This window comes from Tamandua tetradactyla, chromosome 6 (assembly GCF_023851605.1).
Source record: "Tamandua tetradactyla isolate mTamTet1 chromosome 6, mTamTet1.pri, whole genome shotgun sequence".
NCBI lineage: Eukaryota > Metazoa > Chordata > Mammalia > Pilosa > Myrmecophagidae > Tamandua > Tamandua tetradactyla.
In genome coordinates this window covers 154042401-154066015 of record NC_135332.1, presented here as the reverse complement: position 1 = coordinate 154066015, position 23615 = coordinate 154042401, and the positions used below count along the sequence as shown (strand labels likewise).

At 37.4% G+C, this 23615-nt stretch overlaps 1 protein-coding gene across 1 annotated transcript in view; it reads right to left on the bottom strand.

Annotated features, from left to right (window-relative positions):
• Nucleotides 1-23615, bottom strand: part of PKHD1L1 (PKHD1 like 1) — a 173786-nt gene that overhangs the window by 92219 nt on the left and 57952 nt on the right. The window contains exons 22-28 of the mRNA XM_077167497.1: nucleotides 12159-12322; nucleotides 10844-11016; nucleotides 6022-6169; nucleotides 4680-4834; nucleotides 2249-2371; nucleotides 1456-1561; nucleotides 1034-1144 (exon numbers count right to left, since the gene is read on the bottom strand). Coding sequence (XP_077023612.1) covers nucleotides 1034-1144; nucleotides 1456-1561; nucleotides 2249-2371; nucleotides 4680-4834; nucleotides 6022-6169; nucleotides 10844-11016; nucleotides 12159-12322 — 980 coding nt within the window. The remainder of the gene's footprint in view (nucleotides 1-1033; nucleotides 1145-1455; nucleotides 1562-2248; nucleotides 2372-4679; nucleotides 4835-6021; nucleotides 6170-10843; nucleotides 11017-12158; nucleotides 12323-23615) is intronic.

The window sequence follows — 23615 nt, the reverse complement described above, 5'->3', positions numbered from 1 at the left end:
ATAAAATAATTGAACATTTATATTTGTGAATATTAACATTGGCCTTCATTTTTATATTGTAAGAAATACATCTACGGAAAACAATTCATACATTAACAAGGGAAAAATTCTTTATAGACCACATGATGCTATGCATCAAACCCTCCTAGATAACAGGTAAAGCAATAAAAAATGAAGAGTAAGCAAACAATTTGGTCCTGAGTGCTAGTGTAGCAACAACAACAAAAAAGGCTTCTGTGATAATATTTAATTCCTAATCTATAAGACAATATATATGAAAGATTCTTAACATTTTGGCCCAATACATTGCTTATGTACAAAGCTGAGTAAAATACTAGGTCTCACTGAGAGAGCTGATCAAAACCCAAATGAAAACAGATTTTCCACCTCACTTAGAACAGTATGTGTGCACCTTCATACGGGTGGATTTTGACTGTTAGATCTCAGAAATGCATATAAGATCTAGATTAAAAACAAAATAAATGGTTTGTAAGATGTATTTGCTTATCTAACTCCAATCTATTAAAATTGAGAGAAAAATCTAAGGTGATAAAAGATAATGTTTAAGGAAATAAGCATGGCCCTTATTATTTCAAGAGGTACAAGTGTAAATGATCTTTCAATTTCATGTTAAAGATACAGTCTCTGTTGAAAGAGGAGTAAGGAAAGATGGCTATGTCTCTTGCAGCCTGACCAGCTGTCTTTGGAACATCAGAGGACCTTGGAACATCAGAGTTGCAATTCATGTATTCTTATGTTCCAAATCACACCAAGACAAGAAAGAGTTCAGGTAAGAACTTTTATGAAGGAGGAAATAAATCAACTACAATGGGATAAAGACATTCAACCACATAGTGAAAAACAAGTAAGTGGTTGTCAGTAAAGGTTACACAGGTAAGGCATTTTCCAGACAAGGCTACACAACTTCATAACTCTATAGGACACTCTGTGGGGGTAATAACAATCCTATCTTTGATTATATTTTCTCTTAGAGAACAATTAAATGTAATAAGAATAACTAAAAAGAACCTACCATCCACAGAAAGAAGAGAGCAGCCCACTGGCCCAACTGAGACTGATATAGCTGAACGTGGGGAAAATCCAGAGCCTAATATGGTTAGAATTGTGCTTTCTTCATAGGACCCTGAAAATGTTAAATATAAATAAGAATATGAAAATGATAAAAATAGAATCTTTTGTTAGAAAATTTGATTTCCATTAGAGAAAAATAAGCCAACCTTCAACAATAGCCTATAAGCAAGCAGGGGAAAAGGACATTTGTCTGGCTGTGCTATTTTTTCCCACTGAATGATTCTACATAACTTCATATTTGGAATCTGTGTGTTGTCAGACATTCGTGAAAAGAACTATCCAGTGTACAAAAATCATAATCAGAGTTTACATTTTTGCTAGCTACCTCCACCACCTACTCCCAATTAAAGAGCAGGAGGTTACCTTGAGAAGGGCTTGTGGTGAAGATTAGGGGTGTAGTCCTGGGATCCCACATGAACCCACAGTCACCTGAACATTTAGCTGGAATTCCATTGACATAGACTTCAACCTTCAAATAAAGAAACACAGCTAGAAAACAGGGTTGAAGAGACAGCATGGTTCAACGGAATATGCATAGCACTTGGAACCACCATTGGAATTCTATTTGTTTCCAAACATTAGTTTATTGTATTTATATTTTTTCTGCTTTGACATTTTGTTCCTTCGTTCATTAAGCAAATGTACCCACTATGTGTCAGGCACAGTTCTAATTGTCCGGGATATAACATCAAACAAAACAGACAATGCCCCTGCTAATATGCTAGTGAAGGTGAGGTAGGAAAGTGCATCAGATTATAAACAAACAAGTAAATAAATATATGCTTTGTCTGGTAGTGATTAGAGTCAAGAAACAAATAAACGTTATTCCTGGGCGAGACACCTAAACTCTTTGCACTTTAATTTCCTCATCATTAAAATGGTAACATTAATAATTACATCACAGTTACTATCAAGATTAAATGAAAGAATGTATTTTCAAATTCTAACCATTAGCAATTAAAAATACATTATTTTATCATAAAGAATTTCCCCCCAAATCATAAAATACATTACTGAGTTAATCTATTGTTAACACAAGTATTTCCATGAAAATAAAGATGTCATCCCTCCTGTTTCACCAGGTGTTTAATATATTTCACACTAGTTAAACATTTAAAATGATGTTAAATGCCATGAGAAAACAGTTTCAAGATACCTGTGGCTGCTGGCTGGGGGTACGGAGTAGGTCTCCAAGTATGCGTTGTCTGAATAAGCCACCTTCCTTCACTTTTGTAACTGTCATATTAGCATTTTGTCCAATAAGGTTGGAATCATTAATCTATTTTTACACAAAATTATTTTATCAGAAAAACTATAAACATGACCACACTAGTTCTCACTTTTTAAGTTTAAGGATAGTTGAAAGTGAATAAAAGTCAAAGGATGTAAAAAAATATTCAAGATCATTTTAGTCACATTTCCTGGAAAATGAGTCTCTTCAAAAAGGAGGATAGCCTATCCAAAATAATGCTAATAAGATTATTGCAAAATTACAATTTTGAATTAAATTACTAAAGTTAACTTTAAATTTTGGAAGGGATAAAATGACCTGAGAATATGATTTTCGTAAAAATGTCTGTGATGGTTAAGTTCACGTGTCCACTTGGCCAGGTTTTGTTGTCTAGCGATTTGGTCAAGCAAGCACTGGCCTGACTGTTGCTCTCAGAACATCTCTTGGATTTAAATCATTAGTCAGTTGATTGCATATATGGCTGATTACATCTACAATCAATGAAGGAGCTAGCCTTCAGCAATGAGAGAAGTCTCAGCCAAACAGTTGAAGGCCTTAAGAGGAGAATTAATGATTTCAGCAGTCAGAACAAAGAACTTCTATCTCTATTTCGGCCAGCCAGCTTTCCCTGGGGAGTTCATCAAAACCTTTCATCAAGGGCAGGCCACGGTGGCTCAGCAGGTAAGAATGCTTGCCTGCCATGCCCGAGGACCTGGGTTCGATTCTCAGTGCCTGCCCATGTGAAAAAAAACAAAACAGAAAAAAAACCTTTCATTGGATATTTGAAACTTGCTGCTTGCCTCATGGATTTCAGACATGCAATCCACCCAGTCACATGAGCCAATTCCTAAATTAGCTCTGTTTCCTTGGAGAACCCCAATTAATACAAATTTTCTGCTTGTTCTAAATACAACCACTTTGATAAATGATGGGTGAATAACTGAGTCCTCTTTCTACCCGAGGGTCAACACTTTTTCTTCAGCATTTTTCACCTCTCCCTACCCTGGTTTGTCTTTTCCTCCTGGAACTGAATTTTTGTCAATGGTAAAAATGTAACCAAAACAAATCAATATATGGCATTTGGTCATTACAAACCCCCTTGCTATAGTAGCCTTCTGATACAGACAGGGGCTTAGCAAAAGAATGAGACTCTCCATGCTGGGCCTCAGGTGAGCTAGAGTGATGAAGGAGCAGAAATACTGAATAAGCAGGGGAGTTTTATTAGAAGAAAGACAATGGAAGAGGAACAGCAGAGATACCAAGAGGGAGACCAGTCACTAGAATTGTCTCAGTCCTAGAATTTTCCAATCCTGGTCATGTATTTTCTTAAAATAACCCCACATCTCTTCAACTGTGACTGTTTTGCACATCCACGCAGACTTGTTTTATGTTTATATACTTTTTTTTTGTCTCTTCCTTCCTCTCCTCCTCTTCCTTTTTTCCCCACCTTATATCATGGGCAGCTTTCCAGGTGAGCATATGTGAATCTGCATATGGCTATACAGTATTCATGCTAATGTTGTGTCATTTAAACAATCATTCCCCCATGGATGGGGATTTCGGTGTCCAGGTTTATGTGACTACAGATCATGTTACAGTTACTACCTCTGGGCACAGAAAATTTCTATTTGTGTTACTATTTCATTAGGATATAATTATATAATTGAGCTTGCTAAATTATAGGGCATCTATGTTCAGATGCTACTAACTTATCCTCTTAAGATTGTACCAATTTCCATTCTCATCAACAGTACATGAGAAAGACTGTTTCCTCATACTCCTATCATCACAAGTAAATATCATGTTTTTAATATTTGACAGTCCAATCCCAAGTCTCTGCTAGACCCTTCTCTTTCACCTACTCTGGGCTCAACTCCCCTCCCCTACCTTCTTCCAGCTCCAACTAATCAAAGGTAATTAGATGAGAGCTTAAGGTGTGACTCCCTTATGAACTCTAAAATGTCATCTCTAAAACCACAAAAGTAGCCAATGCTCCAAAAGACAGCTCTAGAGATAGTGAGACTGGTTCTACTTAGCACCCACTAGAATACACCTGATTTAGTCCTAGGATTAGTCCTGTCTTTGGTCTCTTGCCCCCATCAAAGGACTTCTAATGCACATATTCCTGGACTTTTTACAAATGAGACAGGGAATAAAATACCAATGGCTATTTCTGAAAGAGAACATCTTTCCAACTTAATATAGAAAAATCATCTTCTCAATTTTTTTTTCCATTTTTAATCTATAGTTCATATTTAAAAAATATACAGTCTCAAATTCTTTTTTGGACTGAGGTAAGGTGTAAACAGGAAAATGATACATAGAAGAAAACGGAAACAAAGACAAGTGGGAGAACCTGTAGAAGATTCTGCTTTCCACATGCACTTCTCCACTTGACATTCCATGAGTAGCCAGCACAGGTTCCCTCTTGAGCAACTGAGACTTGTCCCACTTCTTCAAGACTCTGAAGTGCAAACTGTAAATCTGCAGCTGACACAGCCACAGGGAGGTCTGCACTCACAGGGGGAGGGCAGACAGCAGGAGTCAAAAATTCATAAACCAATTTCACATTGAAAATGCATGAAATTGTGCTATGCATTATCACTGTAAACCAAATGTCTTCCAATATTGTAGAACTGAAATTTGCATGCTACTTATGACAAGAACTTATATATATCCTGGAAATAAAAATTACATGATTCAAGCACCTCAAGAGTTGATCTTGTCTCAAATACCTTTATTTATAAAATCAATTTACTTTATGGATAATCTGAAAGCCATGGATATAAAAGAGCAATAACATTTGGGGAATGGAAACTGATGTATCTGGAGAGGCATCAGGAAAATGTGAAAATGTCATTTGTACTAGATAATTTAACTTTACATTACTGGTATAACCTTGACTATATAAATTATGTAAAGAAGCAATACCGATAGAAATACACCAAAATGATTATTATACTTGTCTAGATCAGCACTGACCAACAGATGTATACTGAGAGCCACATATATAATTAAGAATCTTCTAGTAGCCATTAACAGAAACTGGCAATATTATTTTTAGTGATAAATCGTATTTAATGTGATATATTCAAAATGAAACTATTTCAACATGTGGCACCAACTATATTTCAAGTGCTCAGCAGCCACAAGTGGCTCATGGCTACCATATTGAGCAGCACAAGTCTACGCTTGTCAATCACACTTGTATTTAAAAAACACGTTTCAGTTCTCAATTTGCAGAATATTTTAATATCATTATTTTTTTCTGACTTAGTTACAAATGCTCATTTTCAAAAATGTAATCATTATAGAAAGGTATGACTTATAAAGTCATAATTTCAATGGCCTTTAGAAAAATGACTCTTAATTTGCTGTATATTTTTCAACATTTTTTTATATTATTTTAAAATAAAAATTATTATTAGTTAAAATGCTAAATTTGGATGGGTGTATTCTTTCTATTAAATCTATTAAAGGAAAGAGTCAAACAACAAAAGTTTTAAACAACTACATTGTCTATTAATTGGCCATAAAAGGACCCATTAATAGGACGGTTATTAGGCCTAGAGATTTGAATGTAAAAACAAGTAGTAATTCTTCAACTGAAACAGCAGGTAACATTTTTTAGCACTATACATCCATGTGTATATCTATCTATCATCTATTTATCTACAATCAGAATACTTTTCATATACCTTTGAGAATATGTCCATAAGCCTGAATGTCAAAGCTGCCACTTAGAGGTGGAGACGCTGCTTGCATTCTTTGAATACGAATCTGTGAGTCCCCTGGCCAATTATTTCCTCTGTAAACAGATACATCCTCTGTCTCGTTTGTGATTACCTAATTTCCAAAATAAATATTGATAAATGATTAGACTTAACAACGGCTAACACAATTTCTCTTTCGCCATGGTACAATCCTGTGACATGACAAAAATAGAGCCTAATGTATTTGGGATTCTTCAGAACATGAAGGAGAGTCACGTAAATCAACATAGGCCTTATCTACATGGCTAAAATAATGTGGCCAAAGTCAACTCAGTCATCTGGGCAGCAAGAAACCAGAACGGCAGTAATACCTCATTAATGCAAAACATGCCCTCCATTGCTCAAGGAACAAATATTTACTGAGCAGGCACTCTCTTCAAGGTATAGCTCTAATCACTGTGGGGAAGCGAGAAAGCATGAGATGTGGTCTTGGCTAGCAATGAACTTAACACCTTTTTGGAGAAATAAAAGACAAGGACTTGAAAACTTAACTGAGAATACAGAGAAGTATCTATAAGCGGTACAGCAACTGGCCCAAGTTCAGGAAATATCAATGTTCAGTGAAGACCAGTCAAGTAATAGAAGCAAAAAGTGCCACAGAAATTCATCAGTTGTTAACTTTAGTGGTAAAATTACATTCTCTTGCTTCTGCTACCTGACTATTATCTGTTAATATCACTAATATTTAAATTATAAGCCTCATAGTCCACAGAAATGAGTAAGCATAAATGCCAAAACAGAGTACAAGAATATTCATATCAGCTTTACTCATAATAGCCCCAAACTGGAAACAATGCAAAAGTCCATCAGCAGAATGGATAAAATGTTCTATATTCATACCACAGAATACTGCAAAGGAATGAAAAATGAAACAACATGAATCTAGTAATATTGGATAAAATAAGCTAGATACAACAGAGTAAACACTGTATATAAATCCATTGATGTGAAGTGTGTAAAAGTGGTTATCTAGAGGACTGAGATCAAATGACAGAGAAGAGGCACAAGTAAGGCTCTTGGGGATATATCACTTATCTTTATCTTCATGCAGGGAGTGATTACATGAGTATATTTACTTTGTAGAAATGCACTGATTTCAGCAATATTATAAGATAATAGATCAATGCACAAAAATCAATCACATTTCTATTTATGGAACAAGTGAACATGTTGAAATAGAAATTTTTAAAATAAGGCCATTTACAATTGTATCAAAGAAAATGAACTACTTACATATTAATTTAACAAAGCATACACAGGATCTATATACTGAAAATTGCAAGATGCTGTTGAAGTAATAAAAAAGACCTAAATATGCCATAAGAGAAATCAAAGAAGACTTTAACATAATAAAGGTGTCAATTCTCTCTGAAATGTTCTATAGGTTCAACGCAATTTCCATCAAAATACTAGGAAGGATTTGTGTAGACATAAACAAGTTTATTCTAATATTTGTGGGGAAAGACATGGGACCTAGAATAGCTAAAACAATTTTGCAAAAGAGTAATAAAGTGTGAGGTGGCAACGTACCTGATGTTAAGGCTTACTATATAGCTATAGTTATCAAGAGAGTGCAATATTGGTGGAGGGATGGACACACAGATCAATGGAACAGAATAAAGAAGCCAGAAATAGATCCAGAAATATGCCCAACTTATTTTTGATAAAACTGAAAAATGATTTCAATAGAGAAAGGAGAGACTTCTCAATAAATGGTGCAGGAACAATTGGAGCTATAGGCAAACAAATAAACGTAGAGCTAAACATCACCTTATAGAAATATTAGATCAAAATGGATCATGGACATAAATCTAAGTGGAAAACTGTAAAACGTATAGGGGAAAAAACAGGAGAAAAAAATCTTCAGGACTGTGGTGGTTTGGAGCTGTATGTACCCCAGAAAAACACATATTCTTAAACTTAATCCACTCCAGTGGGTGTGAAGCCACCATAAGTAGGACTTTTTGATGACATTACTTCAGTTAAGGTGTGATCAAGCCCAATCAGAATGGCTTTTAATCCCCCTACTGGAGTCCTTTATAAGCAGAGTAAAATTCAGACAGAGAGAAAAAGCCACAGAAGGAGAAACCAGGAGCTGAAATCAAGAGAACGTGGAAGAGAAAGGAGAGTCCAGGAGGTGCTGTTATGTGCCTTGCCGTGTGGCAAGCTAAGGACAAAGAATCGCCAGCAGCCAGTCCCAGAATACCACAGTCTTTGGGAAGAAAGTATCACCTTGAAAATATCTTGATTTGAACTTTTTTCCAATCTCAAAAACATGAGCCATTAAATTCCCAGGTGTTTCAGTCAGTGCATTGCATGGTATTTGCTTGAGTAGCTAAGGAAACTAAAACAATGATCTAGGACTAAGCAAACAGTTTTTAGATTTGAAATCAAAAGCACCATCCACAAAAGAAAAACATTAATAAATTGGATTTCCTCAAAATTAAAAAAAATTTACCCTGTGGAAGACCTTGTGAAAATGATGAAAAGAGAAGATACAGCCTGGAAGAAAATACTGGCAAACCACATTTCTGACAAAGGACTCATATTTTAAAATATATAAAGAACTCTGAAATCTCAACAGTAAGGAGCTAAATAATCCAATTAGAAAATGGACAAAAGATATGAATAGACATTTCATGGAAGAGGGTATATGGATGGCAGATAAGTACATGAAAAGATGTTCAACATTATTAGCCATTAGGGAAATGGCAATTAAAACTAAAACTATCACTGCACAACTAACAGAATGACTGAAATAAAAAAACAGCAATAACACCAAATGCTAATGAGTATGTGCAAAAATAATTCATACATTGCTACTTAGAATGTAAAATGGCACAGACACTTCAGAAAAGACTATGGCAGTTTCTTATAAAACTATGTCTGGGCTTACCATATGACCTCACAATTGCATTCTTTGGCATTTAACCCAGAGAAATGAAAACTTAGGTTCATGTGAAAATCTATGCATGAATAGTCATAGCAACTCTATTCATAGAAACTCAAAACTGGAAGCAATTCAATGCCCATTCATAGGTAAATGATTAAACAAACTGTGGTGTATCCACGCCATGGAATTCTACTCAGCAATAAAAGTGAACAAACTATTATATACACAATAACTTATTGGATTTCAAAGGAATTATGCTGATGGGAAAAAAGTGAATCTTAAAGACTACATACTAGTATAATTACGTAAGGTACATTTTATATTTCATTTATATAACTTTGTTAAAATGACAAAATTATAGAGAAATAACAGGCTAGTGGTTGACAGATGTTAGGGAATGGGGAGTTTGAGAGGTGATTGTGGCTTTAAAAGGGTAGCACCAGGAATCCTTGTGATGGAACCTTTCTTCTAGTGCTCAGATGAAACTACACATATGATAAAATTGTATAGAACACACAAACACACACTCACACATACCCATACACACAATGAGTGCAGGCAAAACTGGTGAGATCTGAATAAGGTTGGTAGATTGTATCAACGTCAGCTTCCTGGTTGTGATATAACACCATAGTTATTCAAGATGTTACTACCGGGAAACATTGGGTGATGGATACTGCAATCTCTCTATATTACTTCTTACAACTGTATGTATGTAGATAAATTTATGTAGATAAATCTATAATTATCTGAAAAATAAATTTTTTAACTGTTTGTTTGAATTAGTTATTTACAATCAGTTTCAGATGGGCATGATACTATGTGTTTTTCTCTATGGATTTTTCACTTGAACTTTTTAGAAAAGGTCACAAAAATATAAGTCCCATATTCCCCAATTTAACCTTCGATAAATAAGAAAAGCTAAAGGAAAAAAATTACAAATGAGTAGTCTAATGACAGAACGTTGAAAAATGGAAGACTGTTTACACAGATGTTTTGAAAATACAAAGCCTTGAATTAGATTTACATTTTGTTACAGAGCTAAGAGGAAAACACTGATAAATGTTTACAAGGTATTTATCTTGAAGACACTTGGCAGGGATGGGTAAAGGCAATTTTCTCCTAATATTTATAGTTTTTTAGTATTGCTTTTCATCATAAAATCACTTAGTTAGCAAAGAATTTCTCTGAGAGACTCTTACTACAATGATTAATTATTTAACTTTTCATCTTGAGGCTATCATAACTTTTTTATTTGTTATAGGAAACTATGTCAACTCATATATTTTTATAGGAAATTTTTAAATACTCACCATATTTATAATATCCAATGAACTACTCCTCTTATAAATGATACACAGTATAAAAATTGCCCATAAACTTTTGAATTATAGATAATCATATCTTTTCTTGTTTATTGTGATACAAGCAAAAATAAATTAGGTTTATAATAGAAAAAATTTAAAAATGCAATGTAGGAGCTCCACTTTTCTTCCAATAATCTTTGTTAAAAGGGTTGTTGGAAGAGTTCACAATTTCTCCTTTAAGTTCTCCTTTAACTTTCTCCTTTAAGTTAAAGGAGAAAACACTACTTAAATCTCATTAATTCCTTCTTCCTAAGGACAGTTTTTCCCTTGATTTTCCCTATAGATAATATATCTTAAAGAAAAAACAATTTTCATCTGCAAGTTGGACAAGCGTCCAATTATTCATTTATCCTTGGAATAACTGTCTTGTCCTCTTAAGAGACATTCAAACTATGTGTCAGCTATTTAACAAAATTAAAAAGAAAGTTTACTACATTAAGCTAACGCTCCATAAATTTAAAATGATAGCACAAAATTCTTGGCTTACCTGCCCAAAGCTCACAGCCATCAGGGGTATATTATAACTACAGTTATATGCAGTCATGGTGACAGAATATTGGTTGGTCAAAATTGACCCATTTATTTTGGTCTGATTCACTTGAAAGTGCTTTAAAAATATTCCTTTACTTGCTAATGCTGGAAGTCTTCTCTTTGGCATTTCTAAAGAATACATATAAACAAAATAACTTGGAGATAAAATTGCATAGCTTCTGTTGCTAAGAAGAAAATCATCAAATAATCTCAATCTCCATGGAATTAGTCATTTAAAGTCAAATTTTAGAAAGAAGACCTTAAGGCAAGTAGTTTGTAAAGCTTGGTACACTTTCACTTCTAGAATATATCTCTTTAATGTCTTTTGCAACATGAGGCCCACCAGCCAAAACAAAATATTTCAAAGCCACCAAGCCTTAGATTACATCAGCCTTCCCTGGACCGGTAAATATTGCTCTAAATTCTCTGAATGCGATGCTCCTGAGTCTCCATGTACCGTGAGGGAAGAACCAGGACTGTCTTGCTTCACTGCTCTTTCCTTAGTACCTGACACAGTTCCTGTCGCATGGTGGGCCCTGAATGAATATTGTTTAATGAACTACATCATTTACCCCAGCAAAATCCAGCTATATTATACGTGTCCCATCAGTCACAATGCAGGTCTGGTGAGAGCAAATTCAAAAGGATTGACTATAAACTAGTAATATTTAATTATTTTTGTCCATTGACTCATATTCTCTTACCTAAATACAGTTCCAAAAGTAGGGGTCTGAAAAATGAGAGTAGTCACCTTTCAAGGTGGCTACTTGGAATAAGGCTGATTTTATGATAAAATGGTAGAGTTTAATACTGATTGCTTTGTTATCACATCTCACATACACTCATCTATTAACATGACTGGAAAATAATGCTAAACTATCAGAAATGAAGCTTTTATTTAAAATAATTAATTAAACAATTAATCAGAAATGAAGCTTTTATTTAAATTAATTAATAAAACAAGGCCAACTGAAAATGTTTGTGACAGTTTATCTATCTATTCTGTAAACAGAATCCAGGACTGTAAGGCTAATTATTGCTATAATGAGAAAGTTTATATTAAGGAAACATTTACCCACAGAATTATAATCTTGCCTTATTCACTAAAAAATAAAGTTAAATCAAAATATTGAGATGAAAGAATAACTCAGTAATATTTAGAAATTAATATTGTTGTCTGTACTTAAGAATCTAAAAATAATTTCCATGGCAAGATTTTGCTACAAGATAGATTTAAAAAGTTTAAGCAGGTGAGAAAGAATACAAAATACCATTTAACATTGAGATTGTAGATGTCTGTCCAATGTGAACCACGTCTACATAGAAGGACTGTGATTCTGATGCTTTCCATAAACTAATTCTTTGAAGAGAAAAATTTGTCCCAGCGTATTTGGTTTGCACGAGGTCCAGAAGATCTATGCAAGTGTAGGTCCAGCTGAAATATGGTTGATTAAAATTAGGTGTATAGATCACTTATAATGTTTAACATAAATACACTATAAAAAAACATTAAAATCTTAAAGAATAAAAGGCTTGTTACTATTGTTTTTTTTCACAAAGAAACCATCAAGCATATTTTATTAGATTAGAAAAACTGCCATAACAAGGCACAGCAGACAGAAATTTGCATGGGCAGTGAAAGTTTTAATGCTGCACACAAATGTAGGTTTTCTTTCATTTGTAACCTTATGTGCTGGTATGAATCTGTGGTGGACCCCAGAAAAGCCATGTTCTTTAATCCTCATTCAATATTGCTGGGTGGGAGCATTTCGATTGTTCCCATGGAGATGTGACCCAGACAACTGTGGGTGGTAACTTCTGATTAAATGATTTCCGTAGGTGTGTCTCCACCCAATGAAGGTGGAGTTGCTTATGGGAATCCTTTAAAGAGGAAACATTTTGGAGAGAGTTCCTTTTGTAGAACCACGAGAAAGCCAGCAGATGCCGCCATGTTTGCTGGCGAACGTTGAATGTCATAGGCCTCCTTGAACCAAGGTGTCTTTCCCTGAATGCCTTAGATTGGATATTTCTATAGACTTGTTTTAACTGGGACATTTTCTCAGCCTTAGAACTGTAAACTAGCAACTTATTACATTATCCTTTTTAAAAGCCATTCCATTTATGGTATATTGCATTCAGGCATCTAGCAAACTACAACACCTTGGCAGTCACTATTGGGGTATAAAATAATATTCTTCAACAATAGATAAGAAAACTAAGGAGTACCATCTTGGTGGAGAACATTCACAAAAATAGAACATCAGACAGAAGCAACTTTTTTAAGGCAAAATATCCAAACAGAGCAGTAAATTCAGGCCAATACTGAGCAGAAAAAACTAGAACTTGGTATTACATCCCAAAGAGCTCACTAGAGTAGCATTGCCCACTATTCTAAGTGACAAAAATGGTTTGCACGGTACTTCTAGTAGACGGAAACATTTGACTGGTCTTTGTCCTCATTTGTGCCGGTTTGAAACGATTACGTACTCTAGAAAAGCCATGTTTTAATCCTGATCCATACTGTGGAGGTAGCTGTTTCTTTTAATCTCTATTCAGTACTGCAGGTTGGAAACTTGATTAAATATCTCCACAGAGATGACACGTCCAATTGTGGGTATTAACCATTGATTAAAGGGAGATGTGATTCCACCCATTCCAGGTGGGTCTTGATTAATTTATTGGAATCCTTTAAAACAGGAACCATTTTGGTAAAAGCGTCAGAGTCCCTAGAGCCACAAGAAACAGAGCCCGCACAGCCAGAGATCTTTGGAGATGAAGAAGGAAAATACCCCCAGGGAGCTTCATGAAATAAGAAGCCTGGAGAGAAAGCCAGCAGGTGTCACCATGTTCATCACATGCCTTTCCAGTTGAAAGAGAAACCCTGAGTGTCAACAGTCTTCCTGAACCAAGGTATTTTTCCCTGGATGCCTTAGGTTGGACATCTATAGCCTTGATTTAATTTGGACATTTTCACGGCTTTAGAAATGTAAACTTACAACTTAGTAAATTCCGCTTATAAAAGCCACTCTGTTTCTGGTATATCACATTCCCAGCAGCTACCAAACTAGGACACCATTTCTTTGGAATTTCTCATGATAGGTGTATCTTTTGTTATTCATGGTGGCCCCAGGACCACACCTGACTGAGTTCAACCTTGTGGACACTGATTCTATCAACCACGCCTAGGTAATGAGACCCCAAATAAACAGGATTCTCAAAGCCCAGGAGAGCTTCCATGATTGAGAAGATACATCTCTTGATCTGGGAGGGTGACACATTCTTACTGTATATGGAGAGGACATGGAAGCTTGCATTTGGGACCCTCCCAGGCCTCACCCTATATGGCTCATATTGTGGCTTCTTCTTATCTGTTTCCTCTTCCTGTAAAAAAACTATAATGGCACTTCAGTGAATTCTATGAGTCACTTCGAGGGAATTATCAAAACTAAAGGGGTGATGGAACCCCTGAATTTGTAGCTCGTTTGTCAGAAGTGCCCCTGAACTTAAGACCAATACCTAAAGTGCCCTTAACCTAAGGGAAGTATGACTTCACCCCAGTTAGAGTCAGAAATGAATTGACTTGAGTTACTGTAGTCTTTATAGTAGTGGATTGAACTTTTGTACTCACATAGCTTCTTTTTACATGTGTACTTAAATTCAGATTTCCCACTCTCTCTTAACTGCACTGGAATCCCACAAATTATAATTAAGCAATTCAACTATGAGAGTTTGCAACAAAAAGAGAAAAATACTGCCATACAAAAAACTAAATATATTTTAACAATGATATCTACCCCAGCTCACACTGTAGTTATTAACTGGATAGTATGTTTGGACATCTATTCTCATTTTCTTCACAGTTTGTAGACACATCATGGTTCCACCTCTAATGAATCAAAGTATAGATTTCATTTGTCAGTTTTCAAATATTACGTGCAGGACTGCATTCATTTAAAGTGTTCTCTCAATTAAATAAAATCCTTAAAACCTCTAAATAGAATTCTACTACTGTGCTGGATTGAAAGGATGTATGTCCACTAGAAAAGCCATGTTTTAATCTAAATCCCATTTCATAAAAACAGAATAATCTCTATTCAACATTGTATGTTTGAAACTGTAATCAGATCATCTTCCTGGAGATGTGATTTAATCAAGAGTGATTGTTAAACTGGATTAGGTGACAATATGTCTCCACCCAGTTGGGTGGGTTTTGATGAGTTTCTGGAGTCCTATAAAAAAGCAAACATTTTGAAGAATAAGAGATTCGGAGAGAGCAGAGAATGCTGTAGCACTATGAAGCAGAGAGTTCACAAGCCAGCGACCTTTGGAGATGAAGAAGGAAAACGCCTCCCGGGGTTTCATGAAACCAGAAGCCTGGAGAGAAAGTTAGAAGATGCTGCCGTGTTTGCCATATTCCATGTTCACCATGTGCCCTTCCAGCTGAGAGAGAAGAACTGACTGTGTTTGCCACATGCCTTCTCACTTGAGAGAGAAACTCTGAACTTCATCGGCCTTCTTGAATCAAGGTATCTTTCCCTGGATGGATGTCTTAGATTGGACATTTCTATAAACTTGTTTTAACCGGGACATTTTCTCGGCCTTAGAACTGTAAACTAGCAACTTATTAAATTCCCTTTTTAAAAAGCCATTCTGTTTCTAGTATATTGCATTCCGGCAGCTAGCAAACTAGAACAACTACTAATTATAAAATTTTTAAGTTTTAAACTTCAGGACCCTTTTCAGAAGGGAACAACTACAGATGACATCAAAACTTAAGTGAATTGAGTTATGTCTTTACAGCTGGAAAATTCCATTTTCTAAAAGAAAGACAGTTTTTATTTTTGGGTTTTGAAACCAGATTTATAACTACAATGGTCAGGTTGTAGAAAAATATTGGGGAAATTGGTACAAAGTTTACACATTGCACTGAAAAACACAAACACTGATACATCTACTTGATCTAAGTAAACCATCCAACGTACATAAAGGCAGATCTAGAAATGCTCGTTAGTGGCATGAGAGTTTACTTTCCCTCAGCAGGTAATGGATTTAACCATGGGATCCAACTGAGGCAGGCTAGAACAGGGAGAGAGGTAAGAGAAAAATACCATGAAGGAGCCCTTGACCAAGCATGGTTAATCAAGGTCAGGTGGTCTGTCCTTGACAGACAACCTGCCTGGGCTACCCACCTACGGGAAAACACCCAGCGGCAACCAACCCACCCAAATGCACTATCTACCACCAGGCACAATCCTAGAGAGAAAGGAAGGTAGGAGAAAGAGCCTCAAACAAAGAAGGGGAGTAAGTAAGTAAAGCTAATCTTTAAAAGCAGATGGCGCCACAGTGTCAGGGCCTCTCACTTCTCACCTCTTTCTTGTGAGAGTGCCCACATGTTCTCTCACATGCATTCTCAATAAATTTTCTACTTACTCACTCTATGCTGTGCGGTGCCCTTGAATTCTTTCTTTTGGCACAGCCAAGAGCTGGCAGCTGAATCCAGCCACATATTTTGGTGCACCAGACAGGAAATACTTCTCTCTGACCGTCTGGACTGGGAGGCTTGGCTCTGTACTTTCACTTCTTTTCACTTGGCTCACTGGTATCCTTTCCTATATCCTCGTGCATATCTCCTCTCGCTCTCACCCTCGCTCTCTTGCTCTCTCTTTCCTCAGTTCTCTAAGACTTCCACACTCTCTCTCTCTTCCTTGCCTCTGGGGATCCAGACCCTTTCTCCTGCTGTGCCTGCTTTCACTTCTTCCACAGAGGTCCTCTCCCCTGCCTCCAGAGTCTCCTTCTCTCCTCTGTCTGGCTTTTAATGCTTTCTGAGGCATTTCAGGCTTTGTAACACAGGATTCTGGGCTAAGGATTCTTGAATCAAACAAAGTATTTAACATTCTAGGGAGTCACTTCTGGTTTACGCCCATGAGAACTGGCTACTTGCTAATGGAAGTGTCTGCCCTACAGGCCTTGATCATTTAGTCTCTATCCAGATCCACTGCGGCTGAATAGAAAGCTCTCCTTCTTTGCTTTTTTAGCCCTTAGGAAACAGGAAACAGAGGACAAAGCTATTCCTAGGAACAGAATCCTAGACTTCACTAAGGTAGAGCGAGTGCCCCCACACTGGGAGCAGCGATCTGGACATCTCTCGGGAAGAAACGTCTGGGGATACTTGGTGACTCGTCCCGGTGACTTTATTTCTGTGTTCCCAAGAGACTGGGCCAGCAGAGAAGAAGGACCACTCCAGAGCGCTGTCCTGGAATTCTGGGCAAGGGCACCCTGACCTGTATTTGGGGAGCCCCAGAAACATAGATCCAGACATCTCCCAACAAAGGTATCCCAGGGATGCCCAGCAATGGTACTCCCCATGTTCTCAGGAGACGGGGCTGGTGGAGAGGGAAACACCCAGCCAAGCTGTGTGTTGGGATGCCATGCAGTCACACTGGTGCTAGGGAGGCTCCTCTATTTCCTATTCCAGAGAAAATGGGAAAGGCCAATGTTAATAAAAACTAAAAGGTGAGGAAACATAGTCCTCCAATTGGACTCTCAATTACAATGCAACCCCCCAGTTGTAAAAGACAGGGAAAATAGTCAGAAAGTCCCTATGCCCAGATGTTTATGGCTCCTACCAAAACAAGGACCTGAGAAAGATTTGTCATTTGTGTTATGCCCATGTCTCAATTTCCATTAGAGGAAAAATCTTAATGATCCCCTTTTAGAACGTGTTTGCTAAAAGGCATAAGAAACTGTACCAACAAGCCATTAACTGTAATAAGCTAGGAAAGAGAGTTCAGGAGAAAGAGGAAAACCTTTTCTCTGGTCCAGGGGAGGCTAGTGGAAGAAATTGTGCTGGGCACACATTTAATCAGCTAGTTTGCCTCTCCTATTCAGAGAAAGCTGCAAAACCTCTCCCTGGGCCCGCAAACTTCCACTAATGACCTACTAGCAACTGCCTTTTCTGTCTTTAACAATTGAGACAAAGCCGAGGAGAAGGAGAAGGCAGTGACAGTTAAGCAGAAGATCAGAAAACAGTCTCAGCTTATTGTAGTCGCTGTTAAAAATGCTCAGCTCCCTCATAATTACTAGAAAATGGCTCCAAACACCTGTGGGCCAGAAGGCCACTGGCCAAGAGAATGACAGAAACCTTGAGACAACCCTCAACTCAGGACCCACCAGGGCCTTGCCCCAGGTGCCACCAGCATGAGCCTTGGGCCCAGGGATTGCACCGGCTCCCCAAAAGGGGATCAGGACAGGTCCAAGAGCCCTGCTTGCAGCAAGTGAAAAAGACTGAGGCTGTTTATGGTTCTGCTGACTTCACATATGACCATCAACCTAGAGAAGCCTTGGGGGATACTTGAGGTGGCAGGGAAGATTATTAAGTTCTTTATTAACACTGGAGCCACTCAGTCCTGAATTGACATTCTGGGCACCTCCACTCAGAGTTGCCTAGTTATAGAAGTTGACAATAAAGCCAAAATTAAAACCTTCATGACTCCTTTCCTTTGTAGGCTTGAGGACATTCTAGAATACCATCAATTTCTCATTGTCCCTGAATGTCCCATCTTCCTCCTAGGGAGGGATTTTTTTCACTCCCTGGGGGCTAAGGTTTACCCCTTTTTTGCCCCTACTAGACTGAGGTCTTTTGCATGCCAAAGGCTGTCTGGAATGAAAGCATCCCAGGGCTAGCCCATGAGTAGCCCCAGAATGAATTCAAATTCTCAGTCCTAGATCTTAAAGACACATGTTTGTATCTCTCTTTACCGACTCTCAATACCTATTTGCCTTTGAATGGCAGGGACTTAAGGATAACTCCTGCTTATTCCTGCCCTGCTCATTCAGACAGTGCTGCACCAAGGGTTTCAAAATAATCCCCATGTCTTTAAGAATGCCTTAGTAGCCTAATTTACTGACTTTCAACTACCCAGAGCACAGTCTTGCAAAATGTTAATTTTGTAAGCTAATATATTTCTAGTACAAAAGTGAATCTTGTTTATAGCCATTGCTGACTATGAAACCTGAATGGATATGGAATGCTGCAGGTTTGGAAAAAGTGGATCTTCTTTGTAGATCAAGTTAACTACAACCCTAGATGGATAAAGAAAGTTACAAAAGATTTGAGAAAGTGAATTTTGTTAAAATAATATAGATCATTGATCTGCTCTTAAAAAGGGGTTCTTAACCATCTGAGCACTCTATTTAGAAAAACAAAGATTTTATATCATATCAGAATAATATCCTTCTTGATGTTTATGTTGATCTTATCATACTGTTTTTCAGAAGACAATTCTCACCCTGAAAGGAAAGCTGTTACAAAGAATTTGTTCTTTCATCTTATAAAGTGCTAAAATAGTTTAATTATTTTAAGAACTATTAAAAACAAAAAGTGTTTAAGAACTATTAAAATAATTAACAGATTTTTTATCCTTCCGTTAAGCTAAATTTTTCATATATTTTAAAATTGTATAAAATTCCTTAAATCTTGACAATGTTCTCACTGTCCATGTTATATCCTAATATTGATCTTTATGATGTTAAACAACCAAATTTACTTGTCAGTTACATTACATTACTCTAAGCCTTCTCTAAAAGTACATGTGGTTGGCTATATGTCAGAACTTTATCTTCAATAAAAAGGACTTTAAAAGAGAAGCAAGGCAAGTATATAAATTATGTACCTTGTGTTGATAACATAACCCTAGTAAGTGTGTAAAAGTTAAACAAAACAAAACTTTTGCTATAGTTTATCAAATTTTTTTTTCTGAAAGTAGCTTCATTAAAAAAAAAATGAAACAAAGAAAGGAAAGTATGTGATAGTCAAAGTAAGCTAGAGTAAAGTCAACCTGTCCTCAGGGACTTGAGCTAAAAAAGCAACACCTATTGCCCTCACCTGAGCTCTAGGAAAAGGGAAAAGGCTATGCCTTCCTAGTCTTAGATGCTAACACAACAGTGCAGAAAGAATTGAGGCTTTCTCCCAATTAAACACCACCAAGAGATACTTAATCTCTTAAATGCCACACTCTTACTGACAGAAACAGTTGTAATTCATTGCCTTTGCCATAAAAAAATAGTACTAACATCTTTAGAGGAAATAGCTGGGTGAACATCATAGCCAAAGCCACAGCCCGATCAACTGAGCTCCTTCTAGGTCTCATTCCTGCATCCCTTAACTTGCCATATGCACGCTTTTATTTCCCAGTTGAACAAGAAAGAGCTGCCCAGCTAGGATTCACTCTTGGACCTGAAGGATGGTGGTTTCCTTCCCTCTTCCCCAGTTTTTCTTGGCTAATGCCTCTTTTTCGTCTGTCCTTCTCTTGCTATTGATTGGCTCTTGTGTTTTTAAACTTCTCACCAAGTTTATTTCTTCCAGACTGGAAGCCTTTCACGCCATACCAATGCTGATGTGAAGATTTTTAGCCATTCTAACCTTCCCTCTGGCCTCCTTTCCTTTCAGACTTAAATGAGATAGCCAAAAAGTTCTATGCCCTGTCAAGTAAAGCCTACATCCCCTGATAAGCAGGAAGCAGGTACAGAAGACAGACCTTCATCCCTCAGTGACCCTTAAGATTATGGAGTGAGAACTCTCTGAAGGGGAAGTTGAGGAAGCTAGAACAAGGAGAGAGAAAAATACCATGAAGGAGCCTTTAAGCAATGATGGTTAATCAAGGTTACAAGGACCTGTGTCCTGGTCAAACAACCTGCCTGGGGCCATCCACCTAGACAAAGCACCTACAGCAACCAACCCACCCAAATGCACTAAATACCACCAGGCTCCATTCTGGAGAGAAGGGAGGGTAGGAGAAAGTTTTGGACAAGGAAGGGAGAAGGGGAGTGAGTAAAGCTAATCTATAAGAGCAGATGGCCGCACAGTGTCGGCATCTCTCACCTCTCACCTCTTTCTTGCAATAGCACCCATATGTTCTCTCACATGCATTCTCAATAAATTTTCTACTTACTTACTCCATGCTGTGCTGTGCCCTTGAGTTCTTTCTTGCAGCATGGCCAAGAACCTGGTAGCCAAATCTGGCAACACAACCCTTTTAAAAAATAGATATTCTTAAAATATTCTGTAGCATTTACGGTAAAGGGAACCCTCATTTCCATCAAATGTCATGCATAGCAGGTAAACTGAAGGCTAAAAGGAAAATACTTATTTAGCCATATGGTAAGTGATGGTTTGACCAACATGATCAAGAACTGTGATCTGTAAAATCCGTCTAAAGTCCTGTTTCAGCAGAGGAAAGAAATGCATATAAGTGGTGGGCATCAATACTACAATGGTGAGACGCCTGTTCAATTTGGGCATGCAGGAAACCGTCATAGCAAAATGTCTTTCAGTTTCCCCTTCAAGAAGGATTTCTGTTTCATAATGAACCATCACAGAATTACTCATGATCTGAAGCAGATTGGAAATGAGCAGTGAATGCAATCATTCTGAGCAAGGACTTTCTAAGCTCCTTGCCTGCTGTGGTGACTTGGAGGTATGCACCCAGAAAAAAAATGTGTTCTTAATCTTAATCTATGCCTCTGGGTGTGAACCTATTGTTGTAGGATCTTTTGATGAGGTTAGTTCAATTAAGGTGTGACCCAAACTGAATGAGTGTGTGGCCTCTTTTGAGTCAACAACTACCCTGTGGAATTGCAGAATTGTTCCCACTCATTTCATTCACTTCAGAAGCTAACTTTGGTCCCAGTTTAGGTTTTGGATTAAACTGCTCAGTAGCCACAAAAATATATCTTTGTGCCTGAGTAGAATCGACAACTTCTACAGAAACCAAAGACGGATACCAAAAATGTATAAAAAGTGTTAGAAGCATGCACAGAGGAAACATAAGCTTTTAATCAAATGTCATTTGGAGCTAAATCTATACTGTCAGGAAAAGGACATTCTTAAGTTTTAGTTCAGAAAGATGTACATTTCTTTTATTAGGGGGTGGGGGGAAAGGATATTTACTGCTTATTTTAAGTTCTCATGGGAAGGCACTAACCCGAAGTGTCCTGCATCTTTCCCAGACACCAATTTCTATTGCACAGTATTCTGGCAAAGCTGCACATGTCATGAACAGAGCTCATGCAATGCTCTCTCTCCTTTGATGTCCAATTCAAGTCTGCCCAAACTTCAGAATCAAATGAACTTTTTGACTTTGTAGAACAAGATTTTCTTTTTCTTTCCACCACGTGGAACATGTTTGGGTCTGACTCCTGGGTGTCACATGAATCATCTTTTTTTCAACAATTTGAATGAGGTATGTCTGTGGTAGAATTTTCATGTTTCTTGAAAAATTCTTTGAAAGGCTTAATGGCCATATTAAAGGATTTTCTCTTCGATAAACATCTGCTGGAGTTCACATCTATGAACTGTGGCTTCCTCCCTGGTGACTAAAAAGGTTCGATGCCTCTATTTGAAGTTCCCCCAACTTTAACCATGAATCAGAGTATCTGAAGGATATTAGGTCTATATGTTCAAGATATGATGCCAGAGATACACATATCAAATATTACGTTTTATTATGAAAATTGAAAGTGATGACTTGCCTCTGTTCATTGAAATAATGTCATTTTACTTCTGTGGGGTGGGATGGGGGCTAAAAGCATTGGATCAACTTTTTAAAAAGCAGCTGGATTGGGACACAGGAAGGGGTGCCTACATTCAAAGGGCAGCTGCATCCATGCGTGAGAGCTCCAGCTGGCTCTGATGGGCCTCCTGCCCTGCCTGCCTGGTTTTGAGCCTTTGCTTCTCTAGTGGAGCCTGTGTGAACCGCGCCAAGCCCCTAACGTGGCTGTCTCCCCACTTTCCTTCACCCAACCCACCACTTCCCAAAACCCGGTGGAGAGGGAAATGCCTGTGGGGGAGGAAGGCAGGGACATGACTCTCCATATAAAACATTTTTAAAATGCTTAACAGGCAAGATTCCCATTCTACACCAATCTATATCATCAAATTTTCAAGAGATACAATCTGCAAAGGTTTAGGATGGAAACTGGACCCTGCGATTTGAAAACTGCATTGGAATGATAGAGAAAAGGGATGGTTAAAATTGCTGAGTCAGAAAACAGCTTCACGGTGTTAAAGGAAATAAAACAAAATAGAGTTTCTATTGCTAAGAGATTTCAAATGGAGTTGGTAAGTTATTTTGTAGGTGGCTTTTATAATCAGCCAAGAGATCATAAACTGCCATAGTATACAATGCCTTAAGCAACAGTGTTCTTGAAAAGTCTGAGGACTCCATTAACAAATCACAGGGCAAAGAACTCAGTTAACTCTTTTACCTGAAAGACAACTGGAGTATCCCAAATATCCACCTACTACGAACAACTTCTGTAATCTTCTTTACCTTTAAAAACCCTTGCCTGGAAATGCCAGGTAGGACACGACTCAATTTTCTACCTGAATCTGTCCTCCCCAAATTGTAAATCTATCGCTGCAAATAAATGCCTTTATTGTTTTGCAGCTTAGTTCGTTATTTCTTGGTTGACAAGGGGCTCAATCTTCACATAGGAACTGATTCCTCCTCCATCGAGACTGCCCTTCCTTCCCATCTCTTGACTTTTTATTTTTTGTTTCTTTTGTGAATATGTGTGGCTAGCATTTGGCTCTATTTCCAACTTTGGGTCATTTTATCTCCCTCTCTCCCTAGGGAGACAGGAGAGGGCACTGATTCTGACTCACTCTTGCTCCATACCTGCAGGTCTGAAATCACTGATGTAAGAAATGCAGAGGATCTTTCAGTCAC